The 25,783-nt window shown below is 37.2% G+C and overlaps 1 protein-coding gene across 4 annotated transcripts in view; it reads left to right on the plus strand.

Moving 5' to 3' along the window:
• Positions 1-2,125: 2,125 nt before the first annotated feature.
• The window catches only part of robo2 (roundabout, axon guidance receptor, homolog 2), a 452,373-nt gene continuing 428,715 nt past the window's right edge, over positions 2,126-25,783 (plus strand). For 2 of the 4 annotated variants that reach the window (XM_079886425.1, XM_079886426.1), the window contains exons 1-2: positions 2,127-2,255; positions 12,626-12,757. In XM_079886425.1, coding sequence (XP_079742551.1) covers positions 12,640-12,757 — 118 coding nt within the window. In that variant the 5' untranslated portion in view covers positions 2,127-2,255; positions 12,626-12,639. Of the gene's footprint in view, positions 2,256-12,625; positions 12,758-25,783 lie in introns of all 4 variants that reach the window. The other 2 variants (XM_079886421.1, XM_079886422.1) reach the window with 2 other exon arrangements.

A 25,783-nucleotide genomic window follows, 5' to 3' on the forward strand; every position in this document is an offset into this window, starting at 1 on the left:
GCGAGTCTGATGATGAAACATTGGAAGAACAAGTTATTCAACCCGAACCTCCATCGCAAGGACGGCTCGAGCAGGACTCAGTGTTTCTCAGTGATACACTACTCAGTTTGAGAGGCACATTATGAGATGTTGCAACTGTAATTCCTCACCATCAGCATTAACAAGTGTATGTCCATCAACAAACCCATGTGTATTTTTCTCATTTATTGCAGTGCATATGCGGGAACCGTATCAATAACTGTATCAATAAGGGTGGTTTGCCCAGCACTAACGTGAATGACTGATGTAACAAACGTTTGTAAAACAAATCTTGCTCCATCCTTTATCTTTACTCATAGTAAGAACAAAAGACAATCTGCATTAATAGACAGTTTTAGGTAATAGTGGCCCACAGCTGATTAGCAGAAGTATTTCAGTAAGACAGTGATAACATGAATTAGCAGGTTAGCTGGAAACTTACACAATATAAAACGCTAGAATTATTTTGAACACCCGGTAGAAAATATATACGTCAATAATTATTCATACTTACAGGTTGTGATTCTGAGGAGCAAGCTGGTCCTGCGTAGGCCTACTGACCCATCTTTCAAGAGTAAGAGGTTTGTGAATCCCACGTTGAACTTTGAGAAGCAGTCGTCAGTAAAATGACATTTGAGGGCTGGTCATGTTGTTCACGAGTGGACAACGCGTACAACATAGACGGGCGTTATGCAAATTAATCTTATAGTGACGTATAACCGACCATAAATCAGTTGGATTCGAATGAAAAACGACTTGTATTGGCGGTTCAGAGTCGATTCTTTCTTTTGGGATACAATAACTGTATTTATCGTGCACTTTCAACTTTACAACTTTGCAGAACGTTTACATTTATAAACAGCTATATTACACACTGCATGAACGGGAATATTTGAAAAACCATAGGGGCACTTTCATTTTTTTTTTATGATATATTTTATGTTTCATTTTAATTTTACCATTCAGAAATATTTGTATATGTTCGTATTATATATCCGGTGCAAGACGTGTGGTTTAAAGTGCTAAATTATATATTGGCAACAAGACATGTAGCATGAATGACAACAGAGAGTAGTTATTATGCTAAAACCTGTAGGCTACCTTTAAAATCTTTTGGTCAGCTTTTCCAATCGAAGGATATTTCTTGATAAATTTGTTTTATATATATATTCTGTTACAGTTTTTAAAGGCCTTATTTTATTTGAGTTATATTTATTTATTTATTTTAGCTCTTTATTTTATATAGGCTCATTTATATAATATGAACTTGTTTTTGTAATGCTTATTCAAAGTTCCAGATATTAGTGATGAAAGCACTTTTATGTTATGTAGGCTTATTTACATAATAATAACAAATTATTTGAATGCATCTCTTTTTAAATATGGCCTTATATAATTGTGGTGCTATACACTTTTTTTTTGGCCAGGTATAAAATGTAACAGTTTTTATTTTGAAAACCATATGTACCAGGTCTCTGCTCCATCTCTTTATTCATCAATAGTTCATTTGCCTGAAAAATGTTGAATACCCCCATTTTAAGATCTTACAAGGTTACTGATGTCATATTTTCTGTCAACATTATAGGCAAAGCTACATAGGTAAACATTTCCCCCAGAGAATCAAACCCATGACCTTGATGTTGCTAGCCCCATTCTGTAACAGTTGAGCTTCACTTCACTCAAAGAATAGCAGTTTCAATTGAATGGCTCCCCTCCACCGAACCGTTCCAAGCAGGAATCGTGTAAGTATTCAAGCCAAACATTAAATACATTTAAAGGCAAGTTAATTTGAGAGTGAGACAGGCCGGCACAAATCCGAAACAATGAGTCTGAAGGAAGCTGTGCAGATGCAGGGCCACCTAATCAAATTGCTTTCATTAAGTCTGTTGAAATGACAGAAGCTTTTACTTCACTTCTATTGGATTACCAGGAATGCAGCTCTCTTATGACAATCTGCATTATCGAAACGATGTCTCTCCTCCTCCTTCACTCTCTTTTGCCTCATCCTCTCTCTCTCTCTCTCTCTCTCTCTCTCTCTCTCTCACTCTCTTGCGAGCTCCATCTCTCTCCCTCGCTTTGCAGATGGGATGAGCCTGGGAGGAAGGCAGAGTGCTTTGCCAGTTGTGTGTGAGAGAGGGCAGGAATTCCAACCGTGCGCAAACTATTCCGAGAGCACGGGGAATAATACATCGCAAATGCGTTTTCAAGCTATGCTTTGAAGACACCTGCTGATAGAGGTAAGCTAGGCGAGAGGAACTTCATCTATGTCTGTGCATGTGGGTTAGTGTGTTTGTCACATGGCGTGTTGATGGAAGTCAGTCACAGTGCTCTCACATTAGTCTTACATTACTGTTGAGTGCACTTTAGTGTGTATATTATGTGTTATTCAATATCATTCATACAGTACGTAATGTGGCAGTTTTTTGCTTTGGTACATATCAACTTTCACTGTTGGACTTTATGCAAATCCATCGTCAGTCTCTGTAGGGTGAATTCAGGTTGAATGGGACACAACCTAAATTCCTATGAAGACAAAGCATCTTGACAGATCTGGTGTGTTAAAGAACCAACTGGTTTCTTGAATTTCAAGAGTCTTGGCCAGATTCTTCCCACCTCTGTGGTTATACTAAGAGATTTGCTAGTTGTTTTTTTTTTCTTTCTTTATAAAACTCTCGCATAGGGCCAAGAATTGCAAAGGTTCTAGAATCAGTATATAATTTTATACTTTATTTGTCCCTTTTAAGGGAAATTTGTTTTGGGCAAAAACAAGATACCCACACCAATAGCAATCACACAGTCAAACAGTTTCGCTAGAGTTTAACAGCCAAAGGAACAAAATCCTTTTTACAGTGGCTTTATCTAAACCTTGGGGTACAAAAACGTCGACCAGATGGAAGTGGTTCGAATTCTGGATTGAGCCCACGAGAAGGGTCCAGAGTCATTTGCCTTGCCTGTTTAAAAGTACTTTTGTTGAATATAGACTGTAAACCCCCAGACCAACCATCTTCATTGCCGCACGCACCAAACGGTTCAAATGTCAGATTACCAAACCAGGCCGCTATACTCAGTGAGATGGATTCGATACAGGCATGATAAAACAGCAACATGACCCTCTGAGCAACTCCAAAAAGTCTGAGCACAGATGCACCTCCCATGAAAGTTAATTATCAATAAGTAAACCTAAGTATGTGAATGAAGCAACCTGTCTAATGGGCTCATTGTTGATCACGAGATGGTTTTCTACAATCATTTCCTCTGTTTTTCTAACGTCAATTACAAGACTGTGTTCTTTACTCCATGTAACAAAGTCTGCAATCTGCAGTATAATTTTGAATGTCCTTATCCTTATACAGAAGACCAAGAATGGCAGTATCATATGAAAATTTGACAACTGTATTCAAAGGATGGTGACTCCTAAACGTATTGGCGTACAGTGTAAATAAGAGTGGACCTACATTCAGAAAGAGTCTGCTTGACTATAACTTGTTGAGTCCTAGTAAGAAATGCATGGAGCCATTTGATGCCATATGGATTGACAGCAAAACAATTTAGTTTGGAGAGCATAAGGTGTGGCGGCGCGGTATTAAAAGCAGAGCTCAGATCAAGAAAAATATGCATGGTTACAGAACAGTTTGTTGCTTGGATACACGCAAGCCTTGTCGATTTAGCTTCTTTTGGGACTATTTTCCTTGGTGGAGGGAGAAAAAAAGGTTGCTGATACTCACTCTCACTGATACTGCATAACATGGCTTGTCTGGCTTCTGATCTGGCTTCAATATAGTTATGACACAAAACATCTGTTCACCATATGCAGTGATTCATATTGTGTGTATTTGTTGGTGCATGGTCATTTTCTTATGTCAGAGACTCTTCAAGTGGAAGGAGACCTCTTGATTAATTTGCTTAAAGTAACATTTGAAATCATTTTAATTCTGTAACAGGTTTTAAAGGCCATATTTTTTTAGCTCATTTATATAATATTGGCTTGTTTTTAAAATATATCTATTTTTAATGTGGGCTGTTTAAGATATTAGTGATTAATGCATTTTATTGTATTATGTAGGTGTATTTATATATATTAACCTATTTTTTAAATGTATCTTTTTCATCACACATATCGGATATTAATGATAAATGCTTTTTATTTTATTATATGATTATTTATATAATATTAGCTTATTTTTTTTAATGTATCTCTTTTTAAATGGGTACATATTTAACATCCCAGATATTAGCGATTAATGCATTTTATTATTTAGGTTTATTTATATAAAATGATTTAAATTATAGGCTTTTTCAACATCCCATATATTAGTAATGAATGCATTTTGCATGAATGCATTTTGGTTTTGTTCTGTTTTGATTTGTAGTTTTATTTATATAATATTAGCTTATTTTTAATGAATCCCTTTTTAAATGTGGGCTTATTCAACATCCCATATATTAGTGATGAATGCATTTTATTTTATTTTTATTTTACTTTATTTTATTTTCATTTTTTGTTTGTTTTGTAAGTGACATTTGCTCATTTTTACATCTCTTTTTAAATGTGGGCTCATTTTGCTAAATTGATCAAAAGTGACAGTAAAGACTTAATTAGATACTGTTCTTTTTAACTGTTTATTCATCAATGAATCCTGAAAAAAGTATCACGGGTAAAAAATATTAGAATGATTTCTGAAAAATCATGTGACACTGTTGAAAATCCAGCTTTGCATCACAGAATTTTTTTTTTTTTTTTTTTTTTTAAAGTATATTAAAACAGAAAAACATTATTTTAAATTGTAATAATATTTTTCTGTATTTTTGATCAAATAAACACAGGCTTGATGCGCATAAGAAACTTATAAAAAAATAAATAAAATTAAAGCTGCAAGCAGCATTTATCAGGGTTCAAGGCCTTAAAGCACAAAAGCATCAAAAGTTATTAAGTTTTATTTAGCAAGCATGTAACCACTGACATAATAGATGGAAAAGACCATTTACAGCCAATACAGGCAATGTACCAAAAACATGGTTTTAAAGCTGTTTAACAGTTATAGCGCCACCTATAGTCCGATCTCCATCAAATTTTGCATGCTTGTTAATGATGTTATGTTACATATGCTCACCAATTTTTGTGAAGTTCTGAGTTTTCATTTAGGATTTATAGGCTTTTTAGTGTATTTTGCCACGCCCATTTTCTAAATGACTCTGTTACAGCCACCCAAATGCCAAAGTTCAACTATTTTTTTGATAATTATTGATCTAGAGAGTCCAGAGAATTGTCCTAGACTGGTTTGGTTCCGACCGGGAGAAAAACCAGGGACTAGTTTGCAAAAGTAGGTTTTGGACAAAATTCGACATAACAGAAAATTTTTCCTGCCTAAATCAAAATCGGATATAGCCATTTTGTCCGCCTTGAGCCAAGGAACGATATAAGACACTTGATCCTGGGACAAACGGTCTAAGAGTTATGAGCAATTTTTAACTTTTGGTTGCTGTAGCGCCACCTATGGGCCATTCGGGGTCATACTCTGATAGGTTGTCCCCAAATTGAGGCCTACCATCTGGCCAGGTTTCAAGTCTCTAGGCCTTACGGTTTGGCCTGCACGATGCGTTTTACAAATCCTTACAATTACAATAGGGTTTCAGCATTTCATGCTTGAACCCCTAAAAAAAAAACATAGTAATGTGTCCAAATTTTTGACCAGTGGTAGGCTACTGTACTATTAAACTATTGCTGCATTAACAAAAATGTTAAAGTCCTTTCACGTCACCATTTCGCGTGTTGTTGTCCGCCTACACTTCACATAATAGGCCTGTAGGTGGCGCCTGATGAGCTTTATTTAACCTGATAGTTTGATCAAGGTTAACGGTGTATCAATATAGATAAAGTGACTTTAATACTACCATCAATGCGACTTTTGGTGCTAGTTTTGTGCAGTGCTTTGTAGTCAGTTAACATCCATTGTTTAAACGACGCAGATTCAGATCGCTTCATAAATGTAAATTAGTCTGTCCATCTAATTTTCAAACGATTTATGAATGACTGGAAAAGTACTGCTCCACTTCACATTGTCCACTGAAATTTGAACTTGTTGTGCCAGATAACGATTGGTCGGTGTATTATATGACAAACAGGCTTCAATGAATTATGTAATATTTTGAAATATCATGTGATATTGAATCGACACACCTTTTATTATTGAAGAAAAAAAAAAAAAGTTTAAAAATTGTTTGCTTAATTTCTTCCTGCCGCGGTCGAGCCATATACTCACTGAAATAACTAGGCTATATTTCGGCTCGAGAGCATCGGTTCCCGAGCAGACTGTGGAATACCTACGATGACACTAGTGCATTTTCAACGCATAACTTTTGCTACGGTTACGCCTGCCGTCCACACACACTACAAGACACACGCAACTTGACGCAAGTGGCGCAACCCATAGCAACGCGTTGTGGCAACGACACCGACCTCAGATTGACAGAAACGTAAAAATAAACGTGAATTTAGGCTACTTTATTTTTGTACACATCGTCATGTTAATTATAATCAAATGCGTTTTATTTTATTGACCACAATATTATCATTGATATTTGTTTGAGAGGGGCCACTTTTGAATAATTTTGAAAAAGGGCAGGGGCTCGAGCACCCAAAGCCGATCACAGCATGTCAAGCTTACAGCAGAGGAGAATTTAATTGGTTTGTGTCAACATCACCATTGAAGATCTCCTCTCTGCTGAGCGAGGCGCCTAACGGTTTTGTGATTTGGCAGAGGCCTGCCACGCTCAGGGGAGTTTGCTGAAATGTTTGCCGAAATCCACGGTGGCACACTTGCCCTCCAAGACCTCAACTGTGTTTTTTTTTTTTTTTCGTTTTTTTTTCTTTCTTTCTGTCTTGGCACTCCGAGGCTCCCACATAATTACATTCTGACAGGCCGATGGACAGCACGTCTTCTGCGTCCACACCTCCACAGCGTGAACCGATCCAACAGCATTCAGAACCACGGACAGCTCCTTAAACATATCCTGACGAGACAAGATAAAAGCCATGTAATTGTGGATGCCTGTAAGGATGTCGTTATGCAGAGCAGCCCATCCGATGGCTAATCTCAAACAGGTTGTTGTGTTTGAGAGCCGTGGCGCATGTTGATCTAGCAGACAGAAGGAGGAGGAGGGGGAGAGGATGACAGGAATCCAGGCGCCTGGCTGTAGCCGTCCCACTCTTCACCAATCTGTCTCTCCTGGGCCTGTGTCCAGCACTGCCCCGGACCTCTGAGCAAGAGTCATTGACCACTGCCATCCACGCTGAACTCCAGCCCAACGTGGAAGTAGATATTGATCAGGGGGAATTAGTCTTCTCTGTGGCGCCTACTTTTGTCAGTGCAGATGCAGGTTTGAAACTGAATGGCTCTTGTGATGTCGACTATACTAGGGCAGAGTTTTAAAGGGTCAGTTCACTAAAAAATGTAAAATGATTCTTCAAAATCAAGTTGTTTGTGTAGCACTTTTCACAATACCCGTTTCAAAGCAGCTTTACGGGAAATCATAATGTTAATGTTTGTTATATCTTAATATCTTATAGTTCTTTAGCAGATAATATTGTTTACATTTTAAAACAATAGCCTACATGTAATCAGGCAGTTGAGATATGTAAAATAGTATATATCGCTCTATGCAAGTATACTGTCAGGGTTTTGCCCAGACAGTCTTGTCAGTCTTGTCTCCGTTCAATGTTTCTTTGTGTGTCTTGTGCCTTTGTCTTTGTTTGTGTTGGCCATTTGCTCCTCTTGTCCCGCCCCCTTGTTTAGTCCTTGTCTGGTCCTTGTTTCACTAATTATGCTCACCTGATCCTTATGTGCTCTGGTCCCTTTATATTGTGCTCCTTTCCCTCATGTCTCTGCTGGTTTGTTGCATGTGGTGGATGAGATTCTTGCTTGTCTACTGATCTTTTAGACAGTGTGTCCTGGCAGTTCTAGTGTTTGCACCTTGTTCTTTTGAGTTTGCTTTAGGCTAGTTCCAGTCTTTTGCTCTAGGTTTCTCAAGCCTTATTTGTTGGTTTCTATTTTGATTTGGCCTTTCTCTGTTTGTAGCTTCAGTTATTTATTCTTAGTATTCATTTTTGTTTAATTTTTATTATTTTCAGTTAAATTAGTTTTTCTTTTCTGTAGTCGCTATACTGAGTCAGTTTTTATTTCTGTTTTCTTGTTGTTCTCTCTTGTTGTCTTGTGTTTGTTCCTGTCCTCCATCCTGGCTGCTGCTTTCAAGACCAGGCAGTGTGACTGATACAGCTTTGGTTGCAGCTCAAAGTTTTCAGCCTCTAGTTCCTCAAGCTACCGCCTGATCTCCAGACGTTATCTGGTGCTTCTCCATCGCCTCGATTCTCCAGCATAGCCTTGCCTGGGTTGGCTCTCGTCTGTCTTCCCTTTCCCCTGTTGGCTGCCCTGTCCTACTGTTTGGATCATCCTCACTCTTAACCATCCCTATTGTGCCTTGTCAATAAAATTCTATCGCTTGGTCATTCTGCATCTGGGTTGTCTTTCTCCATATGACTGCTGTGACAACCTGACACTGTCAGGCTGACACACATCCATCTAGCTGGATGGTAGACTAATGTGCTTAATTTTTTTTTTTTGTGAAAAATCAGGTATGTTGAGATTTGCTGTCTAGTATGTTGCTTTATGTGAGTATACTGTATGGAAGTCAAAATGAGTCCAACTTTATATTTACTTTTTTTTAGCGTTTAAGATAGATATGAATGGATATACTTGTTATATAGGCATATTTGTTATTAATTTTATTAACTGGAGTTATTAATTTATTGTGACCATACTGAGAATTATGAAACGTGTGTGGTTTTATTTTTTATTTTTTTTTATAAATTTGGTGTAGTCATGACAAGCTAATTACTATTTGGTGATCTGTGTTAGAAATGTGATGGTCTTTACTTTTCATACAGTTACAATGAAAGAAATAAAGCACATTAATCAGTGCTGGTTTTTTATACTGAATACTCGATTCTGATTGCCTCCAGGGAGTGAAATAAAACGAGTAGTTCCAAGTCAGTTCTATCACCGTTCTGTATTAATGCGCTGCTTTAATAGCGCACGCGCGGGTACATCACTGCACGCAGAGTTCAGAAGCAACAGAAACTTCTTGTCAACGCTGTCCTGCGACTTTTATTAAGAGATTAAATTCACTACTGAATCGCTACATTATATTACTCAGCAAGGGGGTTGTAACATTTCCTTTTTAAAAGAATTAAACACAACTTCAGCGGCGGACACGTCATTGCTAGTCGAAAGACGCTGCACTGTGCACAGACACAGGTAATTCTCTCTCTCTCTCTCTCTCTCTCTCTCTCTCTCTCTCTCTCTCTCTCTCTCTCTCTCTCTCTCTCTCTCTCTCTCTCTCAATAGGCAAATTAATTCCAAAACATTTTATAATATAATCAAATAAATTTAACCTTACCGCACTACTTTATCTCTGTGTCAGTAGTTTGACTTAAGTTGTCTATGATAGCAAATGACCATGGTATAGAATAAATCCACTGCTAGCTGAATGCACTCCGTTTTGCATCGGGTGGTTATTTGCCTCGATACTGCCTCGATGCATTTTCCTTTATTTATTTATTTAATTTTATTTTTGCTCTGGCCAATTTTACAGTGGTAAAACCTATGGGTAAAACACACCTAGCAGTGTGAATCTGATCTATAAAAGCCATAGCCTAATTGCCGGTTATGATGTCACAGTCATGCGCAATTTGCAGTCAACCATGAAAGATTAATTCTGTGACTGCAACTGTCCTGTTAATTAGAGGTTATAGAGATAGAAAATACAGTATTATGCTGGTCACGTGATCTCAACAGCAGCTCCCATGAGGCGAACTGCTTTATATAAAATCCAGAAACTTTTATTAAACTACTAAAAGATATACTGCATTTAGACAGTCTTTTTAGACATATTTTTACAAGCACCATTATTATTATTATTTATAATATGAATGGTGTTATGTTTAATGCGCATTCTGTCACGTTCTAACTGTAAAAATAGTCTCTTTCCTTTCTTCATTCTCAGTAATGCTCAGTCTTGACTTGTGTATGCAAATGCCTGTGCTTTAATTCCAGCCAAGGAGCTATTGATGGAGAAATAAATTAAATAGTTGTGATGTGAAATGGAGGCTTATTGATTTTATTTACCCTTTGCTACAAGGCAAGCATGTCGAGAAGTGTAAGGGTGAGCGATGGCAAAGTGAACCAAGTCAGGCATGATACATCACTGGTCTGACTGACCCAGACTGAGTATCTGTGAAAGAGAGAATATCTGAACAGACTGACAGGCATATCAGACAGCTAGTGGAGAGAAATCAATAAAATCCATAAATGGATTTGTGTTGCATTACGGTATGCTATTGCTTCTTTCATTTGCATTGCATTAATTGCAATCATTTGAGCATGTTAGGGACTGTGTCACTGCCACAGCCGACAATGAGGGATGTCTCATACATAACGTGTAGTAACCTCCATTTCATATTGTACTGAGTAATAATTGTGAGCTGCAACTTCTGCCAGTTTTTCACTTAAACCGCACTCCATGTCAGCTGGGCATGTTTTAGTTATTGGCATCATAAAGACATGATACTTCATTAAGTGTAATGGTAACTTCATAAATTTAGGCCTGAATGCGCCTCTACAAACATATCGTTAAAATTTGATGAATTGTTGGTTCATAAAAGCTTTGTGTTTAATGAGTGGGACATTCCAGACCGCAAGTTATATTTCATAGCAGTCGTCTTACTCTCAGTGAATTAAAAAAGAAAGCTTGGCTACGTCTTGCATGGCGGGAATGTCGCCTCTGATAAATTGTGCGCGGCTTTCTTTCAGAATTAGTCCTTGGATATTGAAGTAATCACATATTGGACTTGTCTTACTAAATAAATGTTTTGTAATATCAGAACATGTCTTGACTTTCAGATATCCTTTGAGATATTAAGAAAAATGGGAATTTATCTTGTAAAGATTCTCGGTTACATTCATAAACTTGTGGTTTTTACATTTTTAACCACTGACACAATGTTCCCACAACACAAAAAAAGAACTGTACTCTGTTTTATTTAGTACTTGAAATATGAACTTTATGATTGTCAGGGCAGGGTAGTGCTGAGGGTACCAGTTTTGGGGAAAGTAACTTTTATAAGTAATGCATTACAATATTGCGTTACTCCCTAAAAAGTAACTAATTGCATTACTTAGTTACTTTTGTGTTACTTTTTCTCATCTGGATTGGGCTTGCTTGTTTATTTTTTAAAGTCGGCATGAAATCAAATTTGACAAATCTTCTTTTTATATGTAATATTGTAGTGTTTATTATAAATTATTTATCTGTGCACTTCATTATTTTATTAAAATTCATGTACTCTTATAATCTTTAATCAAATACATTACCCTTCCCTCCCCCCTCGAAACTACCCCTCTTCTCTTTCGATCAGGTGCCATGGCGAAAGGGTGCGGCTATCGGTGTCTGTCTCGTTTCTGCACCGCCTCTCAGAGAAACCTGAAAATTTAGCTGCTCGTCCTCATTCTCGTCGCCGGGCTCCTCAATAAAAAATCCTTCATGGGAGGGTAACGGTGGGGAGTCCGGTGGAGAGAAATCCTCCACAACAGAATGTAAACTGGCATTCAAATCTGCCTCCATTTTGTTTGCAAAGCCCAACCTCCAACGATCCAATCAATTCCCGAAGGACGAAATCAAGCCCCGCCCTACATTTTTTCTAATTTCAGAAGCCGTTTCACTCGGATATACGTCACAGCAAGGAAAAAATGACAATCTCAACTTCCGTTTCATGCAGACTTTAACAACAATAACAATAAATACAACAAAAAAAGTTATATTTTTGCCAAATGTAAAGGCCCTTTCAAACCCAAAGTGAAATAAATAATTTTTAGGCTAAAGGAAATGCAAATTCACACCTGTACAGTAGAGAGCACAGCTCAAACAAACCTTTAAAAACCCAACAACAACACACGTGTGTACCTAAAGTAATTTTTGCTTATTCGTATGGTTTAATTTGATCATCAAAGGCAGCAAAGACATAGGTTAATCAAGTGAGATTAAAAAATAAATAGTGTATTTGTGTTATTTAACATATTTAATCACTGGAAGTTTGCATAATATTCTGAATTTGCATTCCACAGTTTTTTATTAATTTAGATGAATACTGAAATCTGTTTTAGTGCGAGTGAGTAAATGAGTAAATGTATGTTCACATTTAGTCTAGATCTACAATAATCATCATGTTCACACACAGCACACACAACGTCTCTGCGCTCACTCATGATTTCTTTCAACATGAGGACAGGAGAGCTGTCAGTCAATACATGAGAAAACAAAGTAACTTATTGTAAATTTTAAAGTAATGTGTTACTTTACTCGTTAAGTAATCTGATTACATTACTCTTTAGTTACTTGTGATGCATTGACCCTAATGCTGCTGCTGACAGTAGAATACTGTTTTTTTTTTATTTTTCTTAATTTATTTATTGAATAAAAGACTGAATTAATTATTTTCAAATTACGATACAAATATGCACTTGACAAAAATCTTTCAATCTTTCCTCTCTGGCAGTAACCAATGGTGTCATGGCCGCCAACCCAGACCGAGCGAGGTGTGCTGGTGTCCTAGCTGGACCTCCTCTCCTCCTCATTACCTGTGTCCTGTGGATCCTGTGCACAGACTCAGTGGATGCTCAAGGGCAAGGTAAGAATGAATATTTCTTTATCATTCACGGATGCTTGTTCCTCGAATGTTACAAGCACAAATGCCAATGTGAATGCGGCAAGAGTATGCCACTGCTTTTGTGAAAGTTTGGCCAGGTTGACTAAAATGACTGGTCTTGTGTAGTGATGATACTCGAGTGTCTTTAAGAATGATTTTATTCAATATTCTTAAGCTGAAGGTTGAAGGTCATGTAAAAGACTTTTGTTGTGAGTGAATAGATAAAAAAGTGCAAAACGTAGATTTTTGCTACCTTAGCTATAAAAGAAAATGTGAATTAGACATGCACAAAACCTTTCATTTGTTTTCACCCCAGATTTCTTTTTATATTGTCATCAGATTTTGGTTGTATGTCATACTGTATGTCAATTTGTTTCTTATGATACAGCAGCAGGAACAAAGTATATGAACACTTTTTACCGTACTTTTGAATGTCCTGGCAATCATTTATGGTGAACTAAAACATACTTGAATGTCATTTCTATTGAAACTTGTATTTAAATATATTTTAATATTAGGAAAATATTAGTAATTTACTAATATATTTGTAATATTAGGACAATATTAGTTTGTATTATTAAAATATATTATCTTTAAATGCAATATCAGATTGTAATCATGTATTTTACATGTGCTTTAGTATGTTAGCCAACACATCGAAATAAGTGTACTTTAAAACATGACAAAAAACATGATTTAAAATGCACTTTAAAGTCAAACTTTTAATGTGATATTATTCGTTAGTCAACACATCACAATAAGTGTACTTTTAAAGCATGACAACATATTAAGTCAGTTATTTCAAATGCACTTTAAAGTAAAACTTTTAATTTGACATTAAAGTGTACATAAGTGTGTTAAGAAACATAACCATGAAAGTGTACTCTATTTAAGATTTACTTTTAAGATTTGAAGTACATAAGTGCACATTCAATACATTTAAATGCACTTCTTTTAAACCCATTTTAATACCTTAGAGCAGTAATATGTACTCTACTATAAACTATTATGGGTAAATAATAGCTCAAACAGTAGAGCGTTGGCGCTCGCAATGCCAAGGTCATGGGTTCGATTCCAAGGAAAAGCAAGAACTGATAAGAATGTAAAAGTTTACCTTGAAATGCAATGTAAGTCGCTTTGGATAAAAGCGTCTGCCAAATGCGTAAATGTAAATAGGGTACAAAGATGTCCCTTTAAGGTCATCCCTTATAGGGAAAACTGACAGAACAGCAGTTTCTTTCAGATTATTTCTGCTCCGTTTGGCCTAAAACACTGTGTTCCTAGTCATCCAGTTTGAAATGTTGACTAGAAACATAGAGGTTTTTCAGATTTTACGTCATGGCATCTCTCCATAATTACGATTCTTTGCAGCTTTTATCCACTGCCTACAACGCACTGGATCTTTCACTGGAAACCGAAAGTACAATACAAGCCAACTAAACCATTATGACTAAAAGTTTGCTAAGAAGTATTTCCAACTACAACAAGGCAGTGTTTGACTCTGGTCAAGCGTATCCATAGCAAACTGATGGGAATTGCCTTGGACGGCAACATGCCCAGTGCATTATGGTTGTTGAAGTTGTCCTACCTATATGGCAAAAGGGAAAACAACAGCCTTTTTTCAATGTTTTCTCTATTCAGGAAGCAGTGATTTCAACAACTGTTTTGCCTTTCTACTGTATTGGCAGACGAGTTTTATTGAAAGCCCATTTTGCCAGCGGTGAAGTTGAATTACATTTACTTCTCATGTCATTGAATGAAATACTGTATAGACTACAGAACAACTCTATAAAACTCTATATACAACAATACTGGATTTAACATCAAAATGTAACATCTCATGTTAAAATATATGTTTTTAATGTAACCTTCTAAATGGACCTTTAAATATTTTGGCCAGTTCAAGAATCATTTATGCAATTTTATATTATTTATTTAAAACAATAAAAGAGCAGTTTCATGTCTATATCCTTTTATTATTCAGCTGGTCGAGGTTGAAATGGGATTTAGAAAGTAATTATTAATAAGTAATGCAATACTTTTTAGAGAGAGTAACATAACACACTATTGAAAATGTATTTAGTAGCTAGAAATTAATGACTTTTTTAGAGTAACTTACCCAACATTAGGAGCAAGTTATTCTTTACTCTTCAGCAGTGCGTCGCTTTTCCTTGTTAGCACATCAGATAGCCTGTATTAGCAAATACTCAGTGTCATTTGTAGCTGATCATCAGCAATGGGATGTCTGCCATCCCAGAAGATTTTAACTCTGTATTTTGACGCCACACAAGCTGCGTGTTAGCGATTTCTCAAAGTGAAACTCCTTAAATGACTGGCTGACATCTTGCAGCGCCGTTACTTCGAATCTGCTCCTTGCCAAAACTCATTTCTCATTCTCTCAAGTAGTTTGCACACTTTGGGTTTGGGTCCAGTTTTAATTGGCGTCTCCCAGTGAGACAAGGCCGTGTTGCCCTCTACTGTCAGTTCCTCTGCAGACTTCCACCTCTCCAGCAGCCAGGCTTATTTATAGCGAAGCCTGGAACCGCCACACACACACACGCGCACACACGCACACACACAGACCCGTTCGCTCATGCAGCTCAGGGCTGGAAACAATTTGAGAAGTTCTCCTTTTCCCTTCATTGCCAAGTACCGTGGATGCGTGAACCGTCTCCATCTACAAGGTTAATGCCGGGCCTGTTTTTTTTTTTTGTAGCTTTGATGGTTTAACATTCAGCTCTCATACGAGCAGGGACTGATTAATGGAACTCAACTGTGGCATATGCCAAAGTAAAATATGCAGGAGGGCGATAGAGACAGGCTTGAATGAATGAGTGAGTGAGAGCGAAAAGAAGAACAAGTCGAACATAACGCATAACAAATCCTCTGGGATGTGGTGAAGCTTCACTGGGCAGAATTATTTGACAAAGCCGACATCAGGTTGCGCTGGTAGTTTGTGATGCGTGGCTGAGGGTTTATTTTTAGTGTGAGGCGACTCGTAGAAGAACTCATCTGCCATGTAATAATTTTTCTTTTCTGCTTCTCCCATGAGCTCGAATATCTTGCCTGTGCAACTTTGATATCATTGAACGGAGATGTTCAATTCAATGGCTTGGGAAATTCATAATTATTCAAAAGCAAAACATTTTTCCTTGAATTTTGTTATCCATGCTCTTCAGCTGTGACAGGTGTTGATTTTTTTTTCACCCCATTTTCATATTTGTCCTTTTGAAAATGTTTACAGTTATATAGTAATCCACAATATAGTAATTCGGTCTTTAAAGCTGCCTTGCAATGATTTAGAATTTTGAAAAGAGCTATAAAAAAATAAACCTTGATTTTGCCACTTTTCAGACTTTCTTCCTTTTTCTTCCTGTAAAATATGAAAATAAATAATAGCCATACATTTTTTTAACAACCATCTAAATAAAGAGTGAAATAAACATACAATTGAAATATTTTATGTGTAAAAATAATGTACACTACCATTCAAAATTTGTGAGATATTTACAGGGTTCCCACGGGTCATGGAATTTCTGTAATGTCATGGAATTTTAAAAGGTCTATTCCAGACATTGAAAGTCAGGGAATTTTATATATTTTTTGTCCAAGTCACGGAATATCAGGGAATTTAGTTTGTTGCTTTAAATTTTAGTTTCCATTTATCAAAATGTAATTTTTCTATACCGATTTTTTTATCGCGCTGTTTCACACATCTTTCTATGGAGCCCCTGAGGGGACCTTTGCAAAAAAATAATAATACGGACTTTCACGTGCGCACTCGAAACTATTGCGTGCGCACGAGAAAGTTTCGCGTGCGCACGCATTACAATTTCCGGTTTGGTTATAGTGTCATTACTACAAATGTGGGAAAAGGGATGAGATGAGAGTGTGCTTGGAGCATGCCTCCAGAGATTTGTCTTATTATAGGGAGGTTGTTTGTGGACTGTGCTTTACTGTAAGAAAAAAAGCATGAATATCACATAAATGAATATCAGGTCCCACATCATGGATTACATAATCAGAGAGTAGCCTATTTCTTTTCGTTTTGAATTGTTTAGTTTAAAGACATTCCAAGCTATCTTCAGATGTATTTCTCATGTATGTGAGGCATACACCTAGTTTCGGTTAATTTTTGATGAGATGCGCTCCATTTCACGTGCAATGCAAGTGACCGCGCCGGCGCCTCCATGATTATATTGTCTATATATTTGCTTCTCATTTATTAAATACAGGCAATTGGTTGATGAAAAATGTATTAAAATTAAGATACAATTTATGCAAAACGAAATTCACTTTAAAGAAAGGCTTTCTACAAAACAAAACAGCTCGGTGCTCCGCAAAACAGCAGCCTGTTTTGCCGTTCATTATAGGTCATGGAAATTCATCTTTTTAGTCAGTGAAAGTCATGGAAAAGTCAGGGAATTTGACATTTGGTTTAGAGTGGGAACCCTGTATTTATACTTTTATTCAGCAAGGACACATTAAATTGATCTAAAGTGACCGTACAGACTTTTAAAATGTTTCAAAATGTTTCTCTTGCTAATAAATGTTGTTATTTTAACCTCAATTTATCATAGAATCCTGGAAAAAAAATCACGGTTTCTACAAAAATGTCAAGAAGCACAATTCTTTTCAACATTGATAATAACAAGTCATTTTTCTTGAGCATCAAATCATCATATTACAATGATTTCTGAAGGATCATGTGACACTGAAGACTGGAGTAATGATGCTGACAATGTGCCCTTGCCATTACATGAATAAATTGCATTTTACAATATATGAAAACAGAAAACAGTTATTTTAAATTGTAATAATATTTCACAATTGTACAGTTTTTTTTTATGGTGCTTGGTGATCATTAGAAACTTCTTTGAACGGTAGTGTATATCACAAGTGAGAAAAGTGTTTCTAAAAGTCTACAGGCCAGAAATTCTAATTTAAACACCACAAAAACACAGACTGATGACTGTCAGTACAGTTCAGGGTTACGAGGGACAAACAGTGCTTTGCTGTAGTGCCACTGAAGTTTACCTTTCCCAAAGAAACTCAATTATAGGTGGAGGGAGAGTAAATCACATTTTTGGCTTTTTGGAAATGACTTCCTAAATCGAATTATTGCTCCATTATCCCAGAAAACAATGTTTCCAGCTTTGTTGATACCCTTTGAGGACGTCAGCAATCAGTTTGAGGCAAATCTCCTATTTGTAGTTGCTGGGGAGTTTTATGTTGGGATGTTCAGCTACGAGCGGATTCCTTTCTCCGCAGCAGCCGCAGGATAACTGCATTACAGGACATCCATCTTCGTTACCTGGGCTCTCTGGCTCCACTGTGGCTCTGTGTCAGGTTGCAGCTCTTTACCGGAGGAGAGAATGTAACGCCCCTCATGTTTGATCTTGGGTCAGTGGAGATGTTTTCCGCTTGTGATCGTCAGCGTGGATAACGTGCTGAGGGTTTTGAGCGTGTGTTTTCCTATACTGTAGATGACGGTTGGATGTATTGCATGTGTAGCAAGGCGTTTAGTTTGCTCGAGCACAATTAAAGCTGCCAAAGAGCAACCAAACCTTTTTACTATAGTGGATTATACAGTATGTTTGTACTTTGTCTTTTATTTATGATGCATCCCTATGAACACTGTTTCATGAAGACATGCACTTACCACTGCACCAAAACTCAGAAAATGTGGATATTTCAGCTAATGAATAACAATTTGATTTGTACACAAAATAAACAGCCACTTAAGTGTGACTAAGGTTTGCATGCTTAGTTTTTGAAAAGCACATTGCAAACATGATGATTTACCAATTTTCCCCACTGATTAAGCCGTCTTTGAAGTTTAAATTGGATTGAGACCTTTAAAACTCACACTAATCCTCAAAGCTAATCATACGCTAAGATTTTAATCCTTACTAAAAAACAGTTTCTCAGCCAAGGCAACTAGATTTACAGAGAAGAAATCATTTAATACAATTATTTAAGATTTCGTTCATGTCTGTAGCACAAATAATGAGGCTTTAGGTGTTTGTATACTGTAAATCTCTCGACCACTCTTAGAAGAATTGGTTCTACATAGAATCTTAAATGGTTCTGTCAGGAACTTCATAGATGGAATCATTTTATGGATTTAAGTTTAATTTATTAATTTTGTTTAAATTTCCTGTTTTGAAAAATGTAAATAACCTGTTAAACATGAAAGTGTTATGCAATTGACGATATTTCTCCTTATTGAACCTTTTTGGCGTTTTTTTTAAAAAGAACCCTAGAGTTCTTTATAGAAACCCATTGAACTTAGTATAGGCAATAGTAATGATAGTTCTGATCTAGAAATATTACGCATGGATTTCTGAACGATTCAATTTCGTAAAACATTAACTGTTTAAATGTATTCATTTAGAGACAAATTTGTTTCACGCAGTTGTCACCGTCAAGTCGGACACATTTAGACAGTTGTAGCTGTGTTGTTTGGATAGGGTCATTGATTATTCAGCATTCATTGACAGTGCCTGAGCACCTGCACTCACAGGTATGTTGGTGCGCTTTCTGCAATGCTGTAAAGTCTGTGATTTATCATTCTTCACCGCCGTCAGTATACTCTTGTACGCAGCTAACAGCTGTTCTACCAGATGTGTTCTCTCCCCAGGGACTCTCCACATCTCTCTCTCTCTCTCTCTCTCTCTCTCTCTCTCTGTCTCTCTGTCACTCTCTCTCTCTCTCTCTCTCTCTCACACTCTCTCTTACACTCACACACACACACACATGTTCATATATGTCCACACCTAAGCGCATGTACACAATTTTTCCCGTTCTCTATTTTATCATATCTCTTTTTCTTTTCGTTCCACTTTGTGCTCAGGTAGCCAGCTGCTCCTGGCATTTACAACACCTTGATAAGCCAGTTGTTGTTCATATATGTATACAAGACCATCTGTATCCCTGTCAGCCTTCTTTTACTGCCTGGATGAGCTAGTGGTCCAGAGAGAGGGACCTCCAACAGAATCAGGGCACTGCTGTGTGCCAGCTTTCTTAGCAGTAACTAATGCTATATCAAGGTTTTCAGAACAGAGACACCTTGGCAAGGGAGCAGTGTTATTTTAGCATTATTTGTATACTACAATAGAATATTTTTAAAGGTTCAATTCGCATTTAATTTTAAGCCAAAGACACACCAAGCCGACGGTCGGCCGTTGGGCAACGTCATGCCAATTTTGAGCGTCAGCCAACCTAGTTTAAAAAAAATAAAATAATAATAATTCTCAGAATTGCATGTTTATATCTCGCAATTCTGACTTTATAACACGCAATTGCCAGTTTATGTCTTGCAATTCTGAAATAAAGTCAAAATTGCGAGATGTAAACTTGCAATTGTGAGATAAAAAGTCGCAAGTTATCTTTTAAAATGTTTTGTTCTGTGGCGGAAACAAGCTTCCATAGTTGGCTCTAGTCGGACGGTGTTATTTTTTGTAGAATCGGCGTCGGTGAGCGAGAGAACTCTGATTGGCTGTTCATTTTAGCGAACGAGTCGGTGCTCGAGAATAAGAGCAAAAGTGATGAAAGCGAGCACAGAAGTCGTGACAGACAGAAGGCTGCTCTAATTTTACGTCATCTTAACGAAGCGCTCCACTGCGCAAATATTTTCATAATAACATGAGCGGAGTGGAATAAAGAACATGATCAGCATGATTGATATTCAAAACAGTAGGCCTAAGCAAGCGCTGCTTTGGTTATGGTTGTATACCTGCAGTCTTAGTTTCGCTTTCCCTGGACGAATATAGACAAATATATCTTCAGAAATAGATAGACATCTCCTTTACACGCAGGCGCAGAACACTCGTTGACAGTCGATGTGCTCAAGCACAGATTTTTTCCCCCGGCGCGAGGCAACCACACAGTCGGCTTTCATCAGCGCCAGTTCTTTGGCGTCGTTTTGTTGTCCCTACCTTTATGTTTTCAGTTTAATTTTAGTTATATTACTTTATATATAGTTATATATAGTTTAGTTAATTACATTTAGTCATGTTAGTACTTAAACTTCAACTGTTCAGCTTGACAGACCATGGTCACCATCCACTTTCATTTAATGGACGAGAGCAGCATGAACGTTCTTCAAAATCTGCTGGTGGTTTTGGAACAGGGTGAGTAAATGATGACAGAATACATTTTTTTGTGTGAACTTTCCCTTTGTCATATGCGTTTTCCTCAGTTGAGCTTCGACAATAACTAAATTCCACCATGCATGAGACTGCAAATGACTTTACTCTTGTTAAACATTGCATCTGGGCTTTATTTACGCTTGATTTGCTGAATACAATTTTATAGATTTCCACGTGGGCTACACCGTCTTTTTCTTCAGTGTAAGCAGACGTGTAAAAGGAGCCAGTGAACTGTAATACGCCTGAATGCAGAGGAGCAGTAGAGGTGACAGCACCTCTGTGCACATGACACTGTTCCATCTGTTTATCAGCCCCTGTGGTTTAGCCCAGACACTCACTTCTGCGATACAACTGCCCGTCAAGGTGAGCTATCTGCTAATTTTAGCCTGACACAATAACCTTTAGCACAAGACAACTCCTTCAGAAGCTGTTTCATAATCACAAACTTAAAATTATGACATGACATCTCTTTAAGATTTGGCATTTGGGTCAGCTTGTTGGATTTTATGTCCCAATGAAACAATACTGAATATTTTACATAAGATGTTAATCAACTTTCATGCCGCATGGTTTCCCATGCATTGATTTACCCCAGTTAACACAAATTCATAATGATTAGTACCTGAGAGGAATGAGAATAGTCTACCCTGTTACATTGGTGCTATTTTCCCTAGGAAATCTTGTTCATTTGCATTGAAGCAATAGCGAAGATTAAAAAGCATTTGGTAATCAGAAAAGACATTGCTATTTTCCAACATTCACAATTTTTTTGCTGGTCTTTGTACTGTATTGATCTGTCCACCTAAATCAGGATTTTGTTTGAATAAGAAATGAATGTATGAAATCCAAATGTATATACTGTATACACTCACCTAAAGGATTATTAGGAACACCATACTAATACTGTGTTTGACTCCCTTTCGCCTTCAGAACTGCCTTAATTCTACATGGCATTGATTCAACAAGGTGCTGAAAGCATTCTTTAGAAATGTTGGCCCATATTGATAGGATAGCATCTTGCAGTTGATGGAGATTTGTGGGATGCACATCCAGGGCACGAAGCTCCCGTTCCACCACATCCCAAAGATGCTCTATTGGGTTGAGATCTGGTGACTGTGGGGGCCATTTTAGTACAGTGAACTCATTGTCATGTTCAAGAAACCAATTTGAAATGATTCGAGCTTTGTGACATGGTGCATTATCCTGCTGGAAGTAGCCATCAGAGGATGGGTACATGGTGGTCATAAAGGGATGGACATGGTCAGAAACAATGCTCAGGTAGGCCGTGGCATTTAAACGATGCCCAATTGGCACTAAGGGGCCTAAAGTGTGCCAAGAAAACATCCCCCACACCATTACACCACCACCACCAGCCTGCACAGTGGTAACAAGGCATGATGGATCCATGTTCTCATTCTGTTTACGCCAAATTCTGACTCTACCATCTGAATGTCTCAACAGAAATCGAGACTCATCAGACCAGGCAACATTTTTCCAGTCTTCAACTGTCCAATTTTGGTGAGTTCGTGCAAATTGTAGCCTCTTTTTCCTATTTGTAGTGGAGATGAGTGGTACCTGGTGGGGTCTTCTGCTGTTGTAGCCCATCCGCCTCAAGGTTGTGCGTGTTGTGGCTTCACAAATGCTTTGCTGCATACCTCGGTTGTAACGAGTGGTTATTTCAGTCAAAGTTGCTCTTCTATCAGCTTGAATCAGTCGGCCCATTCTCCTCTGACCTCTAGCATCAACAAGGCATTTTCGCCCACAGGACTGCCGCATACTGGATGTTTTTCCCTTTTCACACCATTCTTTGTAAACCCTAGAAATGGTTGTGTGTGAAAATCCCAGTAACTGAGCAGATTGTGAAATACTCAGACCGGCCCGTCTGGCACCAACAACCATGCCACGCTCAAAATTGCTTAAATCACCTTTCTTTCCCATTCTGACATTCAGTTTGGAGTTCAGGAGATTGTCTTGACCAGGACCACACCCCTAAATGCATTGAAGCAACTGCAATGTGATTGGTTGATTAGATAATTGCATTAATAAGAAATTGAACAGGTGTTCCTAATGATCCTTTAGGTGAGTGTATATAAGCTGTGACATAGTTAATCTGGTTTCTTTCTTCTTCTTGTTTTTTTTTTTTTTTTGGCTAGTAGAAGTTCTGAATGGGTGGTAACTTAATTTAGTTGCCAAATTGGCTGGTGAGTGAAAAAGTTAATTTCAAACCCTGCTTAGAAGGCTTATCTGGCATAAAACATAACATGTCCACGCTGTTGTGTCACTTTATACTGCACATGAAAGTGTTTATTTTTCTTCCTAAATGTTAATCTTTTGCTAGCATGTTGTTCTGGCTTTATTAGCTTAAACCATCCAACCCTTTACACATTGCATTGTAGAAATGTCATGTAACAGACAAATTTCCTATAATGTTAATGTGAAATATTTTGGTCAGGATTATTAGGTGAGACTAGCCTGAGCTTGACCAGTGTGTTTTTAGGATAGACAGACATTTTCTCCCTCTGACAAAATAAAACAATTATTGAATTTTAAAAATGTTTTCAACAAACCGACTCAGTCCAAAATCCACTAAACTGTATGACTCATTTGTCCCTTTTAAAGGCACACTATGCAAGATTTGTACCTTAAAGGAGAACTCCGGTCAGTTTTAACATTGAGCTAATTTTTTTTGTAAATTTGGAGTGCTGTCAGTACAGAGAACAACGACAAAAATCGGTGTTGCCTACACCGTGTTATCCTCTTTTTAAAATTTGCACCCTGTTGACTTCAATGGGGCAAGTTTTAAACCTGCTTTTAGCCTCTTAACATCCTTGATGTGTCATTACAAGTGCCCAGCCATGTGAGTGATTCCTTCAGAGTGAACACGGTGAGTCTGACTGCAGTAGATGTGAAAGATATGATTAAAAATTAAGTTAATTCAGCCAGCGCTCATACCTGTGTTTATTTCCTGTTTTCGGTTCGAAGTCCACAGTAATCGAATGTCGAGTTCGCGCAGTTAGTTAGTTACCTATGATCACGCACGTGAACTCGACAATCGATTACTGTGGACTTCGACTGAAAACAGGAAGAAAATACAGGTATGAGCGCTGGCTAAATTAACTTTTTTTTTTCATGTCTTCACTCACATGGCTGGGCACTTGTAATGACACATCAAGGATGTTAAGAGGCTAAAAGCAGGTTTAAAACTTGCCCCATTTAAGTCAAAAAGGTGCACATTTTAAAAAGAGGATAACACGGTGTAGGCAACACTGATTTTTGTCGTTGTTCTCTGTACAGACAGCACTCCAAATTTACAAAAAAATGAGCTCAATGTTAAAATTGGCCGGAGTTCTCCTTTAATATAACAGCTTTGAAATCATTTCGATGGTAAACAAACTCATAGTAGGGCGAATCATCCCGAATGCAGGTTTGAGAGGTGGTGCCCCGACAAATCTCGCAAGAATCACGACTTGCTTTACGGCACGACGTCACATACATCAACAACATATGAAGCAGCCTCTGTGGAAGACACTAGCACGCATTAATGGCCAAAATGCCTTTTTGAATTTGAGAAAAAACAAGGCAAACAAACGCTATAATATAACATAATTACCCAAATATATAATTGTGAGAGAATGCAAAAACAATGAAATATATTTTTTCCTCCTTTCCCATATTTTTTTCCATCACCATGTCCCTGTAGAGGCTCTGTTGAATGCATAATTTCCTTTCCGAACAGTAATATTTGGCTTCGGGCACATCCCTACTGACAGGTATTCTTGATTTTTCTGATCCTAACTTGGAGTTTCGAGTGATAAAGAGTTCACATGGTTAAAAATAGATCTTTAAGAATCAACATTGTCTGCTATAGCAGAAAAAAAAAAAAAAAAGAGGGGTGCTGAAATAGATTTTTTTTTTTTTTTTTGTGGTATGGATGTCCTAATTTCCAGCACTTTTTGACAGATCTGGGATCAGCGTGACATAAAGTGTTGCTGCTCGAAGCAGTGGAAAGTGGGATAAGAATGTGAATGAAACTATCATTCAGAAAAACTGCATTGATGTTTTAAAATATACAGAACATTTTGAACTCATGTTTTAAACTCTCAAAATAGAATGAGAGCCTTATACAATGGTTGCTGCATAAAATATTAAAGGGATAGTTATATACAGTAGATAGAATATTATGCCATCATTACTCACCCTCATGTCGTCTTGCATGACCTTTTTTATTCTGCAAAACAGATACTATACAGATATTATAAACAGATTGTTTTTTCCCAATACACTGAAAGTCTAATGGGGTCCAATGTAACATTGCTGGAAAAGTAGGGTTCTATATAGAATTCTAGGGTCCTTGACTCCATTTTAGAACCAAAAAGATTCTATATAAAGATAAAGATCTTTAATGATTGCATTATACTTTCATGTTTAACAGGTTATTTACATTTTTTTTCTATTGATAAAGTATGTTTACAAGCTGCTTAAATCATAACATTTTATTAAAATGAAAAATCAATTTAAACTAAATGGGAACTCCTAAAAGCAGAGCTTAATTTGCAAATCGGAAGGTGCCGGAACGCAAAGGTAACACTATTTTACAGTGTCTTTGTTACATGTTACATGTAGTTGCTATAGTAATTACTATAAATTATGAATAATTGCATGCAACTAACCCTAAACCACACCCTGATCCTAACCCTAACCTTATAGTACGTATACGTATGTAGTTAATTATTATTACTCGGTAGTTAAATGTATAATTACACTGTAACATGGACACCTTAAAATAAAGTGTCACCGAAAAACATTTAAATGATTGTACAAAATCGTTTTTTGATTGCATTTGTGGGCAGTTATC

The sequence above is a fragment of the Squalius cephalus genome (assembly GCF_949319135.1).
Source record: "Squalius cephalus genome assembly, chromosome: 11".
Classification (NCBI taxonomy): domain Eukaryota; kingdom Metazoa; phylum Chordata; class Actinopteri; order Cypriniformes; family Leuciscidae; genus Squalius; species Squalius cephalus.